General features: G+C 43.4%; 1 protein-coding gene across 1 annotated transcript in view; it reads left to right on the top strand.

The window, feature by feature from the left end:
• PKHD1 (PKHD1 ciliary IPT domain containing fibrocystin/polyductin) overlaps nt 1-20,290 on the top strand; it is a 235,402-nt gene that overhangs the window by 24,613 nt on the left and 190,499 nt on the right. The window contains exons 23-33 of the mRNA XM_072926279.1: nt 1,239-1,393; nt 1,921-2,105; nt 3,069-3,191; nt 4,669-4,774; nt 5,643-5,921; nt 8,700-8,830; nt 9,359-9,494; nt 12,783-12,978; nt 14,439-14,506; nt 16,482-18,095; nt 18,265-18,408. Of these exons, the coding sequence (XP_072782380.1) occupies nt 1,239-1,393; nt 1,921-2,105; nt 3,069-3,191; nt 4,669-4,774; nt 5,643-5,921; nt 8,700-8,830; nt 9,359-9,494; nt 12,783-12,978; nt 14,439-14,506; nt 16,482-18,095; nt 18,265-18,408 (3,137 nt within the window). The remainder of the gene's footprint in view (nt 1-1,238; nt 1,394-1,920; nt 2,106-3,068; nt 3,192-4,668; nt 4,775-5,642; nt 5,922-8,699; nt 8,831-9,358; nt 9,495-12,782; nt 12,979-14,438; nt 14,507-16,481; nt 18,096-18,264; nt 18,409-20,290) is intronic.

A 20,290-nucleotide genomic window follows, 5' to 3' on the forward strand; every position in this document is an offset into this window, starting at 1 on the left:
CTTTTCCTTCTCACTGAGGAAGCAGGAATCAGCACAAGCTTTAAAAATGGGTGAGCTGAGCGCTGTCTTTAGACATCTTCAAAATAAACCTGGCTCTTTCTCTTTGCTGAACACGGGCTGTGATCTAATCCAATACAACTCCTACCCCTGTCAGAACAGGAATATGGGCTAAAATCTTGTACCAGCTGTACAAAGGTCTCAGTGATCCTTTTGGTTTTGTTTCGTGGAAATTTGCTCTGCAGAAGTCTTTTGTTATCCAGACACTTAACACACGGTGGCATCGTTGTACCACAGAGAGGCTCCTTTTCCTTTGAAACACGAGAATTTTAGTGGCGAAGGAGAACAGCGTTTTAACTTTTAGAAATTGGGTTTTGGATGAACTTGAATTATTCCAATCCAGATGTGGTGTCTGGGGGCATGGTTTAGTGGGGGACCTGGTAATGCTGGGTTAAGGACTGGGCTCCATCTTAGGGGTCTTCTCTAACCTAAATGATTGTACAATATGAAATCTCACTATAATTCAGGGGACTTGGGATTTTCATGGGCTTGAGGAGATTACAGTGTGAAGCAGGAAATATTTTTTGCTTTGCTGTTGCAGATGCTGTCCAGGCTGCATTGAGCTGGTTCTTTAGAAACACCAGTGCTGGGGTAGCACTCCCTGGTGCTTGATGGTGTATAAATTATTTCTTCTATCATAAATTTAAAAAGGTCATTTTCCATAATTTTCTGCTGTGTGCATTGCGTGAATAATTCACAGAATCACTGGGTTGGAGGAGACCTTTAAGATCATTGAGTCCAACCCAGCCCTAACACCTCAACTAAACCCTGGCACCGAGTGCCACATTCAATCTTTTTTAAACACATCCAGGGATGGTGACTCCACAACCTCCCTGGGCAGATCATTCCAATACTTTATCACCCTTTCCTTAAAAAAACTTTTTCCTAATATCCAACCTATATTTCCCTTGCCACCACTGAAGACTGTGTCCTCTGGTTCTCTCAGTTGTTGCCTGGAGAAAGAGACCAGCCCCCACCTGCCCACAGCCACCTTTCAGGGAGTTGTAGAGAGTAAGAAGTTGGGAATATCCAGTTTTGTTTGAGGTCTGGGCATCTTCCCCTTAAATCCTTCAGTAATGTTGTTCCCGTAGGTGTCCCTGAGCTGTTGGTTAACTTGGGGGTGTCAGCAGTGAGGGTCCCCACTGCTGATGCCTTCCTGTGACCCCCTCTCTGTCCCACAGAGGTGCATTGCTTGGGGAGGGCTCTAAGGAATATGGACATCTGTACGTGTCTGTGGAGGATGTGAGAGTCAGCCTCACCATCCAGAGGCTGCAGAAGTCATCCCCACCTCTCGGAGGAACCTTCCACATCCACTTGGCCAACACAGTGATACCAGGTAAGGGAAGATGCAGGTCAGGAGCTGGATTTCCTGAGCAGGAAGCCAAGGGAAGAATTAATTGCCAGAGAAGTTTTGGCTGCTCCTTCCCTGGGTGTGCTGGAGGCCAGGTTGGTTGTTATTAAATAGTGTGGATGATCTTCAAATTAGACATAAGGAAGAAATTTTTTATTATGAGGTTGGGGAAACAGTGGCAGAGGTTGCCCAGGGAGGTGGTGGATGTCCCATCCCTGAAACCATTTGAGGTCAGGTTGGATGGGGCTTTGAGCAACCTGGTTTAGGGTTCATTGCTGGAATTAGGTGACCTTTAAAAGTATTTTCCAGCCCAAATCCATTTATAATTCTATTCTATAATTCTATGATTATTTGGTGTTTAGGGTCCAATAAGTGTCACTCTTTTGGCAGCTGTAGAGGTTTGAACCATGACAGCCTTGTACCAATAAATTAAACCACTTCCTTTCCTAAGAGCAGGCAGATGTGATCTCCTGGAAATGGAGATATCTACTGCTCCCTTACCTCTTTTCCAGATGTTTCAGTGCACATCTCTGCCCACCAGCTGCGCAGGCTTTTGCAGGACAATGTGGACAATTTTACAGCTCCTTTCTTCAACACCAGTGACTTCACTGTGACCAGAGACTCCAGCTCATGCTATGAAAGTGTCTGGACACTGACTTGGAAAAAAACAGCTGGGGACTTGCCCAATGTTATCAGTGTACAGTAATTTTTTTTACTAATCCCCACTTTGATCCCCATTTGATGTCTTTGGTCTTGGCTGGTGCACTCTCACAATGGCTGTTTCTATGAAAACACCGTGGAAATTTAGGCAATCTTCCTATTTGGAGCAGCACCTTTAGCAAATTCCAGATTAAATTATTAAAAAAAAAAAATTCTAGGAGAAGAAATTATATTGAGTCTGTGATTCAAAACCAGGAGATTTGAGTGTAATTTTTGCACAGCAAAGGGGCTGGTATACTGAAATGAAGTCTTTATTAATTATATGTACATTAATGTTTCAGTACAGTAACTGGAGTTCATCACAGATTTGTGGCATCATTTATTTGCCAAGAAGGTTTTTTTCTGAGAACTATTTTGTCTGCTTTCATATCTGGATCTCATTAGTCTCAGGTGAAGGTCCACTTTACACTCTCCCATCCCAAGATTTGTCCTGCTAGTTTTGCTTCAAGCAGAAGGGTCTTTTGGAGTAAAGACTCAAACTGAGATGCTTCCTACCTCAAAAGGAAACACTATTTCTTTGGATATTCACCTCTAAAAGTGTGATGTTATTTTCAACAAATTCCAGTGCTCAAGATGTTGGCCTGGAGGGTGAAAAAAGTTTGAGCTGCATCTTCAACTCTTGCACAGGCCCTTGTTTCACCTAAAGTCATGTCTTTGAGAATATCTTTTCATACCTAAATCCAAAGTATATTATTGGGCATTAGAAGTTATTTACCAACCTGACTCCTGAATTTTTTTTGTTGTCTCTTTGACTGCAAGGTGAAAGTGAGAACAGGGAGGTATTGTGAAACCTTGAGTAATGAAGATTTAGAGGTGCAGATATGATTCATGGAAGAAGGGTGAGAAGTTTCCAGGAGTTATTGCTTGTAAAGATTCTGTTTTAATTTAACATCACAGGACAGAAAAGGATGAGAAACTTGAATTCCTTGATCTTTGACAGGTCTCTGCTGAAAACCTCACTGGCCTGAATCCAACAGTTTCTACTCGTGTGGTTTATGATGGGGGTGTGTTTATTGGACCAATATTTGGGGACATGCTTGCCACCCTCCATAACCAAACACAGGTGAGTTGACGTGCTCTCACACCTGTCACTGATTCAGCAGGGTTGTCTAGCTCCAGGAGTCTCACAGGTACCTTGCTCTGCCAATAAACCCTTTCAGGAATCTGATGTTTTTTGCCATAAATTTCTCATATTCTGCTGCCTGGTGTGTGGAGCAGGACTTTCCTCCAAGAGCTGTTGCAGGCAGGGAGAATGATGATCATGGGTGATGGAAGACAATATATAATTTTTTGGAAGCAGTGACCAAGGGATTAAAATCTCTGAACTCCCACTCTTGGTGGGTCCTGTGGTGCTGGACACCAAACTGGGAATTACACAATTCACCTGCAACACTCTGTGACACTGATGGGAAAAGTAAATGAGTTGGTGGCTGGGATACTCCTCTGTGAGTTTGGCAAATCCTGAACCTCTCTGGATCTCAATTCCTCAAGAGGGAAGAGAGAGATGGGGAACTTCAGGCTGAAGGAGGGATCATTCCAATCTGCTGGATGGACAAATGTGTTTCCAGCTCTGCTCTCAGATGTTGCAGAGCAGTGGCTATTGCTGGCTTTGCTTCCAGCAGACTCACAGGCACTGTGGCCATAACAGGGTGATGCAGGATGGGCTCCAAGCCCAGCTGTGCAACATCTGGGGCCAAGTCACCCTGCCTTTTTCACGAGCCTGGTTCCCAGCCATGAGAATTGCTCTTCTTCCAGTGACTCAGCCACCTATAGCATCTTTTCCATCTGTGCTGCACAAACACTCAAGTAGCCCAAGTGAAACAACACCAGCAGCAAAAAACAGATTTTCTGATATTTTTTGAAGCTTTATTCTGGCAGTGTATTTGAACCTCTGTGCTCCTTGCATTTCTCTGGGACAGATGCTTTGCTTTTTGCAAGCACACCCTTAACATCTGGAGAGGCATAAAGAGGGGTTCTTTTGTGCCCTGTTCTTTGCCAGCTGACTCCTCAAAAATATCAAGATCTCAGGAGGGATATTTCTTGATATCTCTTTTAGATAATCAAGGTCACAGCCCAGTTTTTTTTCTTCAGCTTGAGCAACAAGGGGTGAGAAAACAAAATTGAGAGCTGCATGTTGAGAAGACACATTGTGGGTTTCATTTTAATTAGTCTTCCAGGGTTCTTTAAACATAATAAATTTATACCCAAGGCAAAGTGGGAAGAACTGGGGGAAGGCAAGAACAGACTTCAATGGGTGACTGGAAGAACAGGATTTTGAGGAGGTGTGGGTCCCAGGATGGTGGGAGATAGGCTGGAGATGCAGCATCCAAAGCAGTGCCTTGGATGAGCCCTATCAATTTTCTATTTAAATTTGCAATGGGACTGCAGCAGGGTGAAGAGCTCTCTGTTTGTACCCTGTTCTAGCACTGAGTGCTCTCACTAGCTCAGAGTGGCTGCCAGTATCTCTAAGTCAGTTTTGGCTCTAGAAAACGCCTCTGTTTCCTTACCAACTTTAAGGTTACTCTCTGGTCTGTCTCCAGGTGGTGGTGATGGTGAATGATGTCCTTGCAAACTGTTCTGGCTCATGTTCCTTCCAGTTCAGCCGGGATTTGACACCCATAGTCAGAGATGTGGAATATTCATCAGGTAACAGGGCCTGGTGTCTGAGCACAATGGCAAAAATTCTGTGAAAAAATCTGCCAGCTGCTGGTGATTTAATGGATATCTGTATACTTTTGTAAAGTTTTGATTTTATGGAAATTGCACTTTTATGGGTCAATTCTGATCAGCTCGAGTTCCAGATATGCTGAGTGCACAAGTTTGACCTGAGAAGGAGCAGGAAGGGTCTGGGGCACAGGTGTGAAGAGGAGCAACTGAGGAGGCTCAACCTGGAAAAAAGGAGGTTCGGGGTGACCCTCTCACTCTCCACAACTCCTTGATAGGAGGGTGCAGCCAGATGGGCTTGGTCTCTTTTTCTAGGGTTAAAGAAATAGGATGATAGGAAATGACCTTAACATGCATCAGGAGAAGTTTAGAATAGTTATCAGGAAAATTTCCTCATCTAATGGGTTCTCAGGCTCTGGAACAGGCTGCTCAGGGCAGGGGTGGAGTCACCATCCCTGGAAGGGTTCACAGGGATTATAGATGTTGCATTTCGAGACACGGTTTGGGTGGTGAACACAGAGGTAATCTTAGAGATCTCTTTCAACCTTAACTACTCTGTGATTGTATGGTAGGACATAAAGGGGAGAGAAACAATGGCAGGTTTGATGCCTAAAGCAAAAAACAGCTCTTGGCTCAAGTGATTTTTAATAAAAAATTAAGAAAAAATGTAACGGCTCGACAGGGACAGGCAGGAATTGCTGTTATGCGGAGCAGTGAGATATAACCAGTGGTGTAGTTTTTGGGATATCCTGTTGAAGCTGTTAGAAACTTTTCACTGTTGGCTGAATTTAAATTCTGGGCATTGCTAGGCCAAAATTTGTGAGTGACCTTGATGATTCTATCCCTTCAGGTGAGGGGTCCCAGGCCACAGTGGTTCTCAGGGGAGCTGGTTTTGGTGAGGAGCAGCTGGCCCTGCAGGTGGAGGTGGACAGGAGGAGCTGCCACGTCACATCTCTGAATCAAACCCGAGTGGTTTGCCAGGTGCCGAGGCTGCCGGTCGGGATCTACCCGGTGACGCTGCTGGTGACACCTCATGGCTTTGCTCTTGGTGGCACCACAGGACAAGGGATCTTCCTCACAGTCCAGCCAACACTGGGAGCTGTTGAACCTCCTTCGACTTCAGAGCTTGGTAGGTGTGAACCCTCCAAGGGAGCTGCTTCCTGCGTCTTCCTTCTTGTGGCATGTTTTGGTTCTCCTGTACTTTCACTGCCAAGATTTTCACCTGATGAAGATGAAATTTCATGGCTTGACACACTGTGTGTGCTCCAAAGCACAGTCTAAAATGACCTAAAGACTGACAGAATCAATTCAACTCTTCGTTCAGGCAACCAGTTTCCTGACTAGTTTTGTTTGGGAATTATACATTCAAGTGCACATATATTCATTTCAGCAAACCATTAGTGTGTCGTCCTCCCATATCCATTTGACTCATAGCTTTGTGGTATTTGAATTTATCTGGCCTAATTAGAGTGGGTATTAGGGAAAATTTCTTTACTGGAATGGTTGCCAGTCCCTGGAACAGGTTGCTCAGGGCTTTGGTGGACTCACCATCCCTAGAGGGATTTGAAAGATGTGTAGACCTGGCACCTGGGGACACGGGTTAGTGGTGGGCCTGGCAGTGCTGGGTTACTGGCTGGACTTATTGATCTTAGAGGGTTTTTCAAAACTAAAGGATCCTATGATTCTGTGATTATGAAATGGCTGAACTCTGGTTAATCCCAGCCTCGTTGAAGCAAATTGTTGTTCTGAGGAATAAAATGGAAATCTTGCCTGTGTTTAGGTACAAAGCTAAGAAACCTAAAGAAGCTAAAGCTAAACTGAATCTCCTTCCCTTCCCATTATACCTCCTCTCATTGAAACAGAAGAGGAAATAAAGTTTGATAAATTCTATACCTGAAGACAAGATCTTCAAAGAATTTTTTTTGTTGCTTTTGAGAGGAAAGTGTCTCCTTAACCCAATGAGAAATGTGGCAAACACTCTTGACACACCTGAGCTGTACACTGAATGACAGTCTCAGATTATCCTTTGTTTTCAAGCAGCAAGGAATGCAGAAAGAAAATTATTCTGACTCTTTTACTACCATTTTTTTCCCTAATGAGAGGGTCATGGCACACTAAGTTTAAGAATCACTTTTAATTCATCAACAACCCAAACACCTCCAAACGACTCTGAAAACATTCCAGCAATGGCAAATTTTAGTGCTTGAGCTTTGCTTCTCCTTTCTTTTGCTGGCAAATCCGCTCCTCCCAATTACAGTGATCTGTCACTCATTAAAAAGAAAGCAAGAATAATGCTATCTTACATTACATGTGCCTGGAATGCTCATAATTGGAAAGAATTACAGCTTCCATCTGTGTTTTTAATTTCTCCCATTTCAAATACCTCTCTCCAATCTCATTGTAAAGTGCACACAGGCAGTATTTCACTGCATATAGATATAATGTAGATATCAAAACTTAACAGCATCGGTCTTTACACAACACTCATGGATTCTGAACTCTAAATCTGAAGCTCCTTATCTGACAACTGTTTCATTAGCAAGTGGCTTCAGTTTTCACTTCTTGTTCTTTCTGGCTCTGCAAATTTAATGTTACAGGATTGGAAGGCAAAAAAGCATATTGTATTTTACTGCTTCAGCTTCCTCTTGTCAAAATATCCCTGGTCTCAGTGGTGCCATGCTGGGAGATCCCCATGACCTAACTCTAGAAGCATGGAATGCCTTTCTAAAGATACTCCCATGTTCCAGTGAATAGCAGGAGCTTGCTGTTAATGTATCTGATTGCTCTTGTTGGCCTGGATTTGCTGCCAGCCACAGGAAATCAAGAATAAACTTCTATAATTCTCGGGTGATTTAAGGAATTAGCAGGAATACATAATTTCAGGAGAGCTTGCAAGGGAATTTTTCATTAATATATAATTACTTAACATAGAAGATTGCTTACATCATGTGTGAAAAGAGGGATAAAAGCTCAGTAGGTTTACAATGTAGTCATGCTAATAAATACAAATAAACAGTGCATTAATTATCTTGTCTGAGCAGTCTGTTCAGCCCTAATCCTAAAACTCTGCAGTGCCAAGACCTAGAGAAAAACCTCTAAGATTCAAATAACGCTTCCTTTTTTTTTTTTTGAAAGTTTCTTTGAATCGCATCAAAGCACAAACTCCAGCCTAGAATTGCCATTAATGCCCACTCCTAGTCTCTTTCCTGTTTCTCTTTGAAATATCCCTGAGTCTTCTAATCACTTGGAAAAGCAAAGGGGCACCTTGGCTCTTTGGAATTGGACGCTGAAGAAAGATCAAGCCCAAGTCTGACTTGTGTGGGGCGTGATCCCGCGTGGGATTGGAGAGGCTCGGTCTGGCACGGCGGAGAGCTGAGCTGGCTCAGCGCTCCATGGAACGAATCCCTCCGTGACTTCCTTCACAACTCCGAGTCTCCAGCCCTGCCAAGTCCCCTTTTCTACCCCAAGTTTCCTAGACACATGCTACAGGCTTTTCTGACAGCGGGGAGCTTGGCAGCTGTTTGAACTGCGAGAGCACCTGCTGCGTTAAGCTCATTTTCCATTCTTAGTGCTTCTTCCTTCCTTCCTTATTTCTTTCTTGGGCTGGGGATCTGTCTAAGGGGGAGATCACAGGCCAGGGTTTGCTGGTTTAAATAAGTATGTCATTAAAAAATAAACCGAGAAAAAAACCCCAGTCATCCTGTATTGTGGAGCAGAATTCAAATAATTCAAATTCAAATAAGGCAAGAAGGATCTCTGGTGCAAGAGAGGGAGCCAGGCACAGCAAGGTGGAACAGCTCATCATCAGCTCAGCCGAGAGGCTTTTGTAGTCATCTATAAACAAAGAATTCTTTGTTTATTAAAACATCCTACACATTGAATATCATGGAATAATTCTTTGTTATAGGAGGACTTAGAGTGACTCTCAGGGGCACCAATCTGGAAGGGGTAAATGCAGTGTTGTTTGGATCCCAGCCTTGCCCAATTTTGGAGGAGGGCAGAAATTCAACAAGAATTCAATGTAAAGTTCCTTCTCGGGTAAGAAACCACACTTTGGGGAGCAGCCAGAATCCAATGTGACTTCCTATGTATTCCTGGCCTGAGCTACACCAGGGAAGGGCAAAGAGTAGCCCCTCAGCCAGATCTTGTCTGTGGGCAGTTTACTGTGGACTCTATACAGATTAGACCAGCTTAGTTAAAAATAGATGAATAGGAGATATAAGAAAACCAGTGAAAAAAGCAATCTCCTTAATTTAGTAAGAATGTTGCAAATTAAAAACTGTATAGTTAGTTTGGGATTTTATTTACTAGTTTAATGTACTTGCATGGATATAGCAAATCCAAATATGCACAGTTTGGTGTTGTTTTAAGGTTTCTAAATCTCCGTAGATGCTCTTTAAAGTCAACATAACTGTAAATATTTAAGTAGAGTCTGGTGTATGTGAAAGTTTAATCAGTGCCATGTGCCTGAGTTTTGTATGGGAGATGCAGGAACATAGGAAATAACTATTTTTTAAAAATCTGGTTCTTTCTTATCTCTGACATTTTCTTTCTCTCTCTTCCTAGGGGGCAGAGGATGCTGCTGTCCACGTGACACTGATTTTTGGGTACAAGTCAACAACAGTAACCAACTTGTTCCAGTATGATCCTTCCTTAAACCCTGCTCTTGTATCCCTGAGCAGGAACAGAAGCGGCATAGCAGGTGAAAATGCAGATGTATATTGGGCATCTTCTGGAGAAGGGTTGCTAGTGCTGATGGTGCTGGGGCAGAGGGAATTTATAAATCTATAAAGTTTGATCTGACACTTTTTGATTGTTTTCTTTAAAATTTTAGTTCCTGTATTTTCTGCTATTCCTGGTCAGTTGTGGTTGGTTTTTAATTGGTTTTTCACTAGCATATATGAGGTAATGAGTTGCTTGCCCTATGGTATGGATGATGTCCACAGGATGTGAGGTTCAGTATAGTCCTGCTTTTGTGTCAGGTTTCTCTAACTCTGCTCCGAAATGATCCCATCCATTCATGCAGTGACTGGAAACAATGGAATGGCATGAGGCTGTGTCAGGAATGTTTAGGCTGGGTATGAAGAAATGGTTTTCCACTCAGAGGGTGGTCAGGCACTAAACAATCTTCCCAGGGAATGGTCACAGCCCCAAGGCTGCCAGAGCTCAACTAATGTTTGTACAACTCTCTCAGGTACAGGGTGGGATTCTCAGGTCTGTCCTGTACAGGGTTGGGAGTTGAACTTTGATGATCCTTGTGGGCCCCTTCCAACTCAGAGTATTCAATGATTCTGTATTTCTTAGTAACAGATTCATCTGTGACAGGAGAAATGAGCTCTGGAGAGTGTCCTTCTCCAGGATCCCCAGGGGTTTGACCATAAAGAGCATCATGTGCATTTTAGGTTACTGAAAGCAGGGGATAGGCAACTTTTCTTTCTCTTAGTTCCCATTTCCAAGCCAAACTGTTCCTTCCTTTTTGACCTTGTGATGTTTTACTTTAGAATATGAACACAGACTTCACAAAATTCATGGGGACAAAATCCTAACTCGATCTTACGGAGTTTTTGCCATTCCTATATTTTCAAAGTTTCTGTTTGGGGTTGTTTGGGTTTTTTTGTTTTTTTTCCCCCCACATTTCCTTCATTCCCCCCCCCCCCCCCCCCCCAAGATTTTGGCTGTGTGTAGGGAATAGAAAGCATAAATAGTGAATGATGTCCACTTACAAGCCTCTTAGGAAAGTTTAGCACATTTCTGCATGGCAAACCAGCACCAGTTATGTGGTATCTGAGACAGTGGGGAAGGAGATGGGCGGAAGACAGAAATATTCCTGTTTTCTTACCTATCCCGTTCCCATTCCTCCAAGAATACAATAATCTGAACTTTTTCTCTATTTTTGCAACCTCTCCAGTGAACACCTCAAAGCTACCCACAGCTCCCAAATTTGGTTGGACTTGTTGGGGATGTACAGGGTTAGGTGACTGCCAGTGCCAAAATTCCTTGTGCACTCCCAGCATTTCTGTTCATTTTTCCCCAAATGCCCTTGTCATTTTCTATTACTCCAGAATGCATAAATAAGAGAAAACGTCCTTTATCATCTGAATAATATTCAGATACCACAGCACCAAGGGGAGGTTTTTGTAGCCGCGGGCAGCTCAGGTGCAAAGAATTCCTTAATGTTACAGTGTCTCATGAGCTGTGGTGGGGCTGAGTTCAATCTCCTATTCAGAACCACCACGGCTTCGTCTTTTAATATAATTTTCCTTCTATATAATAAAAAGAATAAATAAATTACACTGGTGCCTTCCAGGCATCTGGGATTAAGCTGACAATTGACCAAGAGTCCAAAGAGTTCATGTTATTAACATATTCAACTTCTCAGGCTTTCAAACTTTATTTGAGTCTTTGTGAATGCAGAATTGAAAAGTATCAGCTCCAAGACTTGCTTAGAGGAGCAGGTAGGTGAGAAAAGCTTTGTACAGGCTCTTCTGCTTCTTCCTCCCTCCTTCATCCTTTCAGGGGAGACAGGAGGATGAACTTCACCTCCTAAACACATCCCTGTGCTCGATGTTTAGATGTTTTGCATGGTCATTGAAGATAAATAGATGTTTCTGTGGTGGGATTTGCCACAGCTCTTTTGTGTGTCTTGCAAGAGGATGAATCATGGCATAAAAGCTCTTTTCACTGACCACTGATAAAGCTATCAGTGAAAATGCCTTTATTTGGACTGATAGATACCACCTTATTTTTTAAAGCTATTTCAGAAGAAATTAAAGTTATGAAAATCTCTTGTCTCTTGGCTTTGTCCTTTCCTGTTGGTGCAATGTGCACTAATAAAGGAAAGTATCCTCTATCATCTGAACACAGATTGACACAGATCAGCTTAAATAGGAGAGGGAGTCATGATTGCTGAAAATAAGGTGCTTTGGAGCAGAGCTCGTTTTCCCTGGAATTAATTATTTTTGTAGTGAGTCATGTGGGGCTGTGTTTTGAGTTCAGGCTGAAAATGTTGTGCATTTTCAGCATGAACAAAACACAGGGATGTTTTGTTACTGCTGATCAGGCTTACACAGAGTCTGTTCCTCACCCCACCAGTGAATGGGCTGGGGGTGGACATGAATTTGGGAGGGGACACAGCCAGGACAGCTGATCCCGACAGACCCAAGGGATTATCCTAGACCAAGCTGCTCATGTTCAGTTTATAAAGCTAAGAAAGGAAGAGGGAGACAGAGCAATGGCATTTTGTCTTCCCAAGTCATCATTCCATGTGATGGAGCCCTGCTGGAATGGCTGAACACCTGCCTGCCCATGGGAAGCAGAGAATGAAGTCCTCATTTTGCTTTGCACACATAACTTTTGCTTTACCTATTAAACTTTTTTTTTATCTCCACCCGCAATTTTTCTCCCTTTTATGCTTCCAATTCTGTCCCCCATCCCACTGCAGGGGAAGGAGTGAGCAGATGTGTGGGGCTGAAATGACATCTGGGGTTAAACCATGGCAATCACATCTGACTTTAGGTACCCAAGGAAATTTTCATTTTACTGTGGAAGGCTCCTATTATTATTACATGGCTCCATAATTCTGAAAAACAGGCTCTAGATAGTTTATCAGGGATTGAAAAAAAAAAATAATAAATCCCAGAACCCCTCAGCTCCAGAGCTTAAAAAAAACCTGTATGTGTTTTTTATCAGGTTCAGATATTTTTAGGGCAGAGATTTATGGTAAGGGGGACATGAATCCTATCCTATTCTATTGAGTGTTGCTGGGAGTGGTCATAACCAAGTTCTGCTGATATCTCAAGACAGCCCTGATAGCTGGTGACCTTCTGCAGGAGAGATTGAGTTGGATGCAGAACCACTGCAGAATTTGGGCTGATGGGCAGGGCTGGACTATTCTGGCATGATTGGACTACGCTCTTCCTCAGGCAATGGTCATGTGTGCTAAAATAATCATTCCCATAACACTGAAAAAATTCCCTTCCTTTCTCTGCAGGAGGTGAGGAGCTTCACATTGGAATATCCCAGTTTGCCAACTACCAGGGCTCAGATGTCAAGGTCCAAATTGGGGACTCATGGCCACAGATCCAGGCGCAGACAGAGCGTGGGGTTAATGTGACACTTCCAGCCCTGCCTGCAGGGTGGTACAATATTTCTGTCCTCATCAATGGCATTGCTCTCACTTCAAACAGGTCTGTATTTTGCTTAGAAGTTTCATTCTCCATCCTATTAGGTGTTTTAGGGTTAATCTGAAAAGGAAGGCTTGAATTTTTCACAAATTCCATACCTAAAGGTGAATTCTGCAGTGCGGTATGAAATTATGAATAATTATCAAGATATTTATTTATCTGTGGAGCCCGAGTCAGCAAACTGCTAATGCCAGTTAATTAACTTCCCTTGGATCATAGGAGGCAGGAGAGAAACATTTAGGAAAAAACAGTTGATTTGATGAAAAATGCATATTCAGGCAATCAAAGGTATTCACAGATTCAGGTCAAATGCAGATAAATCCTGCTGTAGGAAAACAGCAGAAGAAAAGAAACACTTTTCATCAGAAAAACAAAAGCTAGTTTGAACAATGCAAAAATGCTTTTTTTGGAGAATTTTTAAATGATGATATTTCCATTTCCTAAGGTGACACTTCAAGTTCATGCCTAGATAAATGTAATATAAATGAATTAAAATGTGGGGGAAAGCTGACCTGAAATTGGGATATAGGAATGTATTCAAAAGCAACAGTTTTGTTCCTCTGCCATGGCAGCTGCCAGGAGTGATCTTGAAATGAAGATACTGGGGAGAAATGAGGTGGTTTTATTGCTCAAAACCCAACTTAAGATGCTTGTAATGTTAATGAACCTCAGAAGGAGAAAAATTGTGGTAGGTGGGATGGCACACAGGGATTCATCCCACTTGGTACCGGAGTCTGTGAGCAGCACCATAACTTCATCTCCAGGGATAAATTGGAAGGAGATGGGTAATCCCAGGAGAGGACTCTGAGCTCTGGTGGGCTGGATTGCAGGATTGGAAAGATCCCTTCTCTAACATGTCTTTTTAGGGAAGGGGATGTTTTTGAAAGCAGAGTGATGAAGAAAAATAGATGCAGATGGGACAGAAATAGAGCTGTAACTTTATCTGGGTGGGCTTCAGGAGCTCATGTCTGGGTTTCCTCTTGTTCAGTGTACTCCACTCTTTGGTGGGAGGGTGTGAGGAGAGAGGGCAGCTGTGATACCTCTTCAATGCATTTCTCTTGGGCATAGATACAGTGGGGTCTGCTTGCCAAAAAAATCCTTATTCTTGCTTCCTTTGATGGGCAATTCACTTGGACTAAATTTGGCCCACAAGTTGCCAATTTATAAGAGAGTGTTTGTGATAGATGTAGCTCAAATGTGTCCCTGCCCAGGGACAGGGGGGTTTAGAATGAGTTGATCTTTAAGATCCCTTCCAACCTAAACCATTCTGTGAGTCTAAACCACATGGAAAAATTTGGGGTGTTGGGTGGTCTTGTTACTGTGACATCAAACAAAGGGGATGTGCCAGGTGGGTGCTTGGCTTTCTGGGAGTTGTAAAAAAGAAAAGCACTGCAACAAGAAGGAAAAATAAAAGAATAGCCCTAACTGCCCCAAATCCTTTCTGTGTTGGTTGTGTTTTGCAGGGTTGAGCCATTAATCCAGTACCTCTCCGAGATCTTCAGCGTCGAGCCGTGTTGTGGCTCCATTCTGGGTAAACAGCATTGGTACATCTGCAGTCACTTATGGAGGTTAAAGGGATCAAGGGCACAGTTTTCCTGCAGGAATGGAAAGTTCATCCTATTTCACATCTGTTTAAATGAGGGGGTTTTGAATCTGTGAGCCTTTATTATGCAGGCATCAACAGGCAGACAGCAGTGGTCTGGAAGTGTGGGATTGTAGTGAGCATCCCTCCATCTGGTTGGCTGGCTCAGGGCTCCCTGTGCTTTGAATTTGATTTTCCCAAGTGTTTGCTCATGTATCCTTGCATGTTCCCTTTGGGAATACAAAGCACACCCACACCTGGCTCATCTGTGCTGTTTCTTTCAGTCATTTTGCCCCCATCTTTCAAGGTTTTCCATGTGAAAGTTAGGTGGAAAGCAGAGTACAATTGTGGTTTGAAGCAAACAATAATTTGAAGTGATCCCAAAAGGGATGTTCATTTTTGTTATGTTGAAAAGACAAAATAAAAAAGCCCTTTTTCAATGTTAATTTTAATCAAAAGGGAAATATTTATTAATGCCGTTCTAAGCTTTTAGACATTGGAAATAATTTAAGTGTGTTTCTGAGCAGAATATCACTGAACTAAAAAGAAAAGTTTTACTTTAAATCTTAAAAAGCATATTTGGGGTGGTTGATTTATTTTGTCATTTGGCTGGTGGTGGAGGAGAGTTGAATCCCTGTAGTGAATTTTACATGAGCCCTTAGAAATGCTTTTATAGAAGACAGAGAAATTCTTGTGCTACAACCTCAGGTCCTTCACAGATTGCTCTCCCAGGCTCACAACACATTTAAAGACACAAAAATTCTGAGGCTTTTTGGTACGTGATTAGTTCAATAGTTTGTGAAGTGCTCAAGCCTTGAAAGATGAGAGAGTGGATAGAGCTTGGAGAGCAAATCCTATCAGTTTTGAAGATTAAGCCATACTACAAAAAATAAAGAAGTTTTACCCTTCTTTCTATATTTCAGGGTAAATTGAAAATTAAATAAGAACTGATTAACCCTTTGGTTGTGGTTTTATGAATGGCTTAAGCTGAATTAAAACCTCTTTGCTGCAAAAAGCACTAGTCCCTTCCCCCTTAGCTGTAATCTTTTGTTGTCTCTAACACTTGTGTGTGTATCTGGGTTAAGGATTTGGGCTCATTTAAAAAGAAATCTCATCATAAACCAACTTATTTTTTCAGCTAGATCATGGGAAAAGGAAGAGAATGGGCTTAATGGTTAAAGAGGTTGAAGCAGGGCAGGACACTGGGAGTACCAGTACTACAAACAAAAGGAAAATGGACAGAGCCTTTGGATGGGCTCTTCCCTGTGAGGGTGGTGTAGCCCTGGCACAGGGGGCCCAGAGAAGCTGTGGCTGCCCCATCCCTGGAAGTATCCAGGACCAGCTTGGATGGGTTTGGAGCAACCTGGGATAATGGGAGGTGTCCCTGCCCATGGCAGGGCTTTGGAAGGAGATGGTCTTTAATTCCCCTTACAACCCAAACCATTTGGTGTTTCTATGAAATCTGACACTAAGTTTGAAAATATTCACAATTGTGTTCTTCTTCCCTGTGGGCATCGGGAATAAACTACCTCCCCACTCACCTGTGGGGACAGTCCCATTCCATGAAGAATTCAGCCTCTGTTTACTCTCAGGGGTCTTTCACAGCAGCTTTTTCCATTTCTGTGATGGCTTTCTACAGTCATTTACTGCCACAAAGATCCCTGACTACTTGTTACCTTAGCCTCTTGTCCATGTAGGATTATCCTGATGTATGGCTGCTATCGTCTCTAGCTGTCTTGTCCAAAAAAAAAAAAAACAACAGGATTTTATTTCTTTCCTTCAGCCTGTCATGCTTATCAGCTTTATCATAAAGGATTTGTGTTGGAAGGGACCTTAAAGATCATGCTTTGAGATGGTTCAGAGATAGTAATGAATTCCTCTTCTGCATATAATACCCTTCTTCCTTATTTTGCTTTGCTCCTAGGTGGAACACTGCTCACAATCTCTGGGGTGGGCTTTAGCCAAAATCTTGCCCTGGTTTCCGTGTCAATGGACAATCAAACCTGTACAGTTACTCGCCTGGAAGAAGAGACAGTTTGGTGCCTGACCCCACCAGCTGCTAATTTGTCTAATGAAGATTCACGTGACATCTCTGTCAGAGTAAATGTAGCCATCAGCAGTGGGTCATTTCAACAAGCTCTCTTTGCAAATAGGACCACCACCTTTAGCTACCAAAGAGCTTTGACTCCCCTCGTTACTGCTGTTGAAACAGAAATCACAGATGGCAGCCTGCTCTTGAGCATTCAGGGAATAAACATCACTGGATCTGTGGCTAGGCTTGGACACACTGAATGTCAGCTTGAGTTTCAATGGGGCAGCCAGTCTGCAACGTCTTATCAGTGCTCTTTGCCACTGAGCAGACTGGAACCTGGGACTTTCCTCATCCAGGTCATCCAGAGGCAGCTGGGATATGCTCAAGTGACAGCAAGGCAGCAGTCCCTCACAATAACTCCACAGATAACCTCCATATTCCCATCACAAGGATCAATCTGTGGTGGGATGTTGCTCACTATAACTGGTATTACTTTGAAATCCAGGAGAAATTTGACACAAGTCAGCCTGGAGAGTAATTACTCCTGTGAGATCCAGAAGTCTGACAATGACTCCATCAGCTGTGTTGTCCTTCCAGGGGCTCACCCTTTGCACCCTCAGTGGCCGGCTGAGGCATCTCGGGCTCTCAGTGTCACCGTGGTTGTCAATGGGGTCCGCAGTGTGTGCCTTGGGGACTGTACACTCCACCTTCAGGAGCACTGGACCCCCCTGGTACATCTGGTGACCTGGAAGACCAACGGGACATCCACCCACATGACAATCAAAGGACAGAGGCTGGCATGGCAGGGTGACAGCCCCGTGGTACATATGGATAACAGCTCTGCCTGCAAGGTGACTTTTTGGAATGAGACCATCATCAAGTGCCAGACAGCCTGCCTGGCCCCAGGGGAGCACAACATTTCCATATCCAGCAGGAAAAGTGGCCATGCTTGTTTCAGAGGGACATCCAACCTTCTCACCATCCTGCCTTGGGTGTACCAGTTTTACCCACGGGATTTCAGCACCAATGGGGGAGGCCTGCTCAGCTTAGCTGGGTTGGCTCTGAAGGGAAAGAGGATGACTTCAGTCCTCATAGACCATCACCCTTGCTTTGTTCTCAACATCACCTGTGTGTTCATCCAGTGCACGGTGCCTCCGGGGAAAGGCACGAGGGCTCTGAGTCTGAAAGTGGATGGGCACTCCTATTACCTTGGAACAATAAGTTACAGTGAGGAATTTACTCCAGCTTTCCTTTCACTTGTTTCCACTGGTCTCCTTTTAACTTTGACAGTATCACAGGTCACAGAGATGGACATTATCCAGGTGTTCATTGGAGATTTTCCTTGCAGCAACATCACCATTAGTCGCTCCGTGTTGCAATGCACAGCTCCTCTGCTCCCTGTGGGCGAGTACCCTGTGCTGGGCCTGGATATTCCCAGGGGATGGGCTTCCTCCAGCCTGGTGTTCATTTCTCATCTGACAGTCACAGCTGCACGTCACAACTGGGGTAAGTCATGGAGGGTTGCTGCAGCTCCTCCACAGGGTTTTGTGTGAGGCACTGCAGTGACGTGGGCTTTTTGTCATGAAAACAAAAATTATGAATGAAAAAAAACCACTTTTGTTGAGAGCTAGCTGTCAGGCTCTGTCTTAAATCCCATTTTCTGTTCTTTTCTAAGGTGGCTTGAATGGAGGACAAGTTTACCTGCTTGGAACTGGGTTTTCCCCAGGAAAGACTTGGGTCACAGTCTGTGGCACCAGCTGTGAACTCCTGGGCAACATGACAGTGACTGAGCTGAGCTGCCTTGCCCCACGCCTACAAGGTCAGTTAAAACTGTGAAACTGTCATTGTGATAAAAACATCCCCTAAAGCTTTTACCCAAAATGGGGAGTCCTAGTGTATCTCATCCCAGGGGAACAAGGAGCAGCCCTGAAGAGAGAAAAGGAACTAACAGAACACTGACAAAGTTTGTACTTGAGGATCTTGGAGGTCTTTTCCAACTGTAATGATTCCATGGATCTATGAATTCTGTTTTTTGAACTCACTCTGAGGACAGATGGTGTCAGGGTGAGTTTTTGTGTCAGTGGCTATGGACATTGGACTAGATCCAGCATGTGCCTGTGGCCACACTTGCATGACATCGTTTCCTCACAGCAGTTTTTCCTTGGGAAAGCTCCCCATGTAAACATGTATATGGACTGCAGGGTTGGGTACCCAAGCACCTCTTAGCCACCATGATCTTCTTAATGAATTAAACTCTCTTAAAGGCCTTTTCTTCTGAGGAAACTGTTTCAAGTTGCATCAGGGAAGTTTCAGTTTAGATATTTGAAAATTTTTTCACATAGTGTTTTCAAGCTTTGGAAGATGGTGGCCAAGGAAGTGGTGGAGTCATCATTCCTGAAAAGTGTTAAGAAATACGTGTGGATGTGGCACTTGAGGACATGGTTTAGTGGTGAACATAGTGTTGGAGGGATGATGGTGGAACATGATTATCTTAAAGATCTTTTCCAACTTTAACAATTCTTTGATTCTGTAGCCACACACATTTTGTGTTTTGGTTACGTGGTGGGATGGCCTTGGTGGAGTAAAGGTGTAGAAGGAAAAGATTGAATGACTGGAAGGGTGAACAAATGACAGACCATGGCCAGTTCATACCTTTGGGAAGCTGGAGATGAGGATTTGACTTCCTTGAGATGAGGATGGGATCATCCATCATGACCAGAGCATCCTCCTTAACTGGAGAGAGACGTGATGATCTCCACATCTCTCTTTGAGAGAAATAACCCTTCCTGAATTTTGGAGCTAACTCTTCAAAATGAGCATTTTCTGGGACAAGATACATTGCCTCCTTTTCCTACTGAAGGCTCAGAATTAGGCTTCTCAGATCTGCAAAACGCAGAATTTAAGGCTTTTAAGTCTCAGTTCTGAGCCATGTACCATTCCTCAAATTCTAAACATGGAAATTCACCTTGGTGTTTGACTCCTTGGTGGAGTCCCCATCCCTGGAGTTGTCCAAGGAATGACTGGATGTGGCACTCAGTGCTCTGGGCTGGGTGACAAGATGAGGAGCAATCAAAGCTTGGACTCTGCACTCTTGGAGATCTTTGCCAACCTAAATGGTGCTGTGATTCAGGGATTCCAAGATTTGGAAGGTTAACATTTCAGACTCTTCTGAAGTTGGAGAAGATCTGCAGATTGGCAGAAATACTTGCTGTTCTGAGGCTGTCCAGACATCCAGTATGCAGGTGACCAGAAATGCACCTCTTATTCTTTGTGGATGTGAAAGAAAGGGGGCAAGTTAGAGTGTCCATCAAGGTAAATTCATAGGGGTTTGTTCAAAGGTGTGTGGAATATCCATCCTCCAAAATAGAAGTTGGATAAATTATTTGCCAAGAAGCCACCCCACCATGAAATTTAGCATTCTTTTGAGCAAGGGTTGGGACAAGAGGCATCCAGGTGCTCTCTTCAGCCTCACTTACTCCCAAATTCTAAATTTACTCCTGTCCTTTTGAACGGTTCCTTTCATAGAATCCCAGAAATATTTTGGCTGAAGGAACCTTAAATGTCCTCTAGTTCCAGTGCCTTGACGAATACTAAAAAAGATGGAAGGGAGAAAGAAAAACAGCTTTAAGACTCGACCACAAGCACTCAAAAAGAGACACCAAGAAGGCATAAAGAGCTCAGTTTTCTTTGTTTTAAACAAG

The sequence above is a fragment of the Taeniopygia guttata genome, chromosome 3 (assembly GCF_048771995.1).
Source record: "Taeniopygia guttata chromosome 3, bTaeGut7.mat, whole genome shotgun sequence".
NCBI lineage: Eukaryota > Metazoa > Chordata > Aves > Passeriformes > Estrildidae > Taeniopygia > Taeniopygia guttata.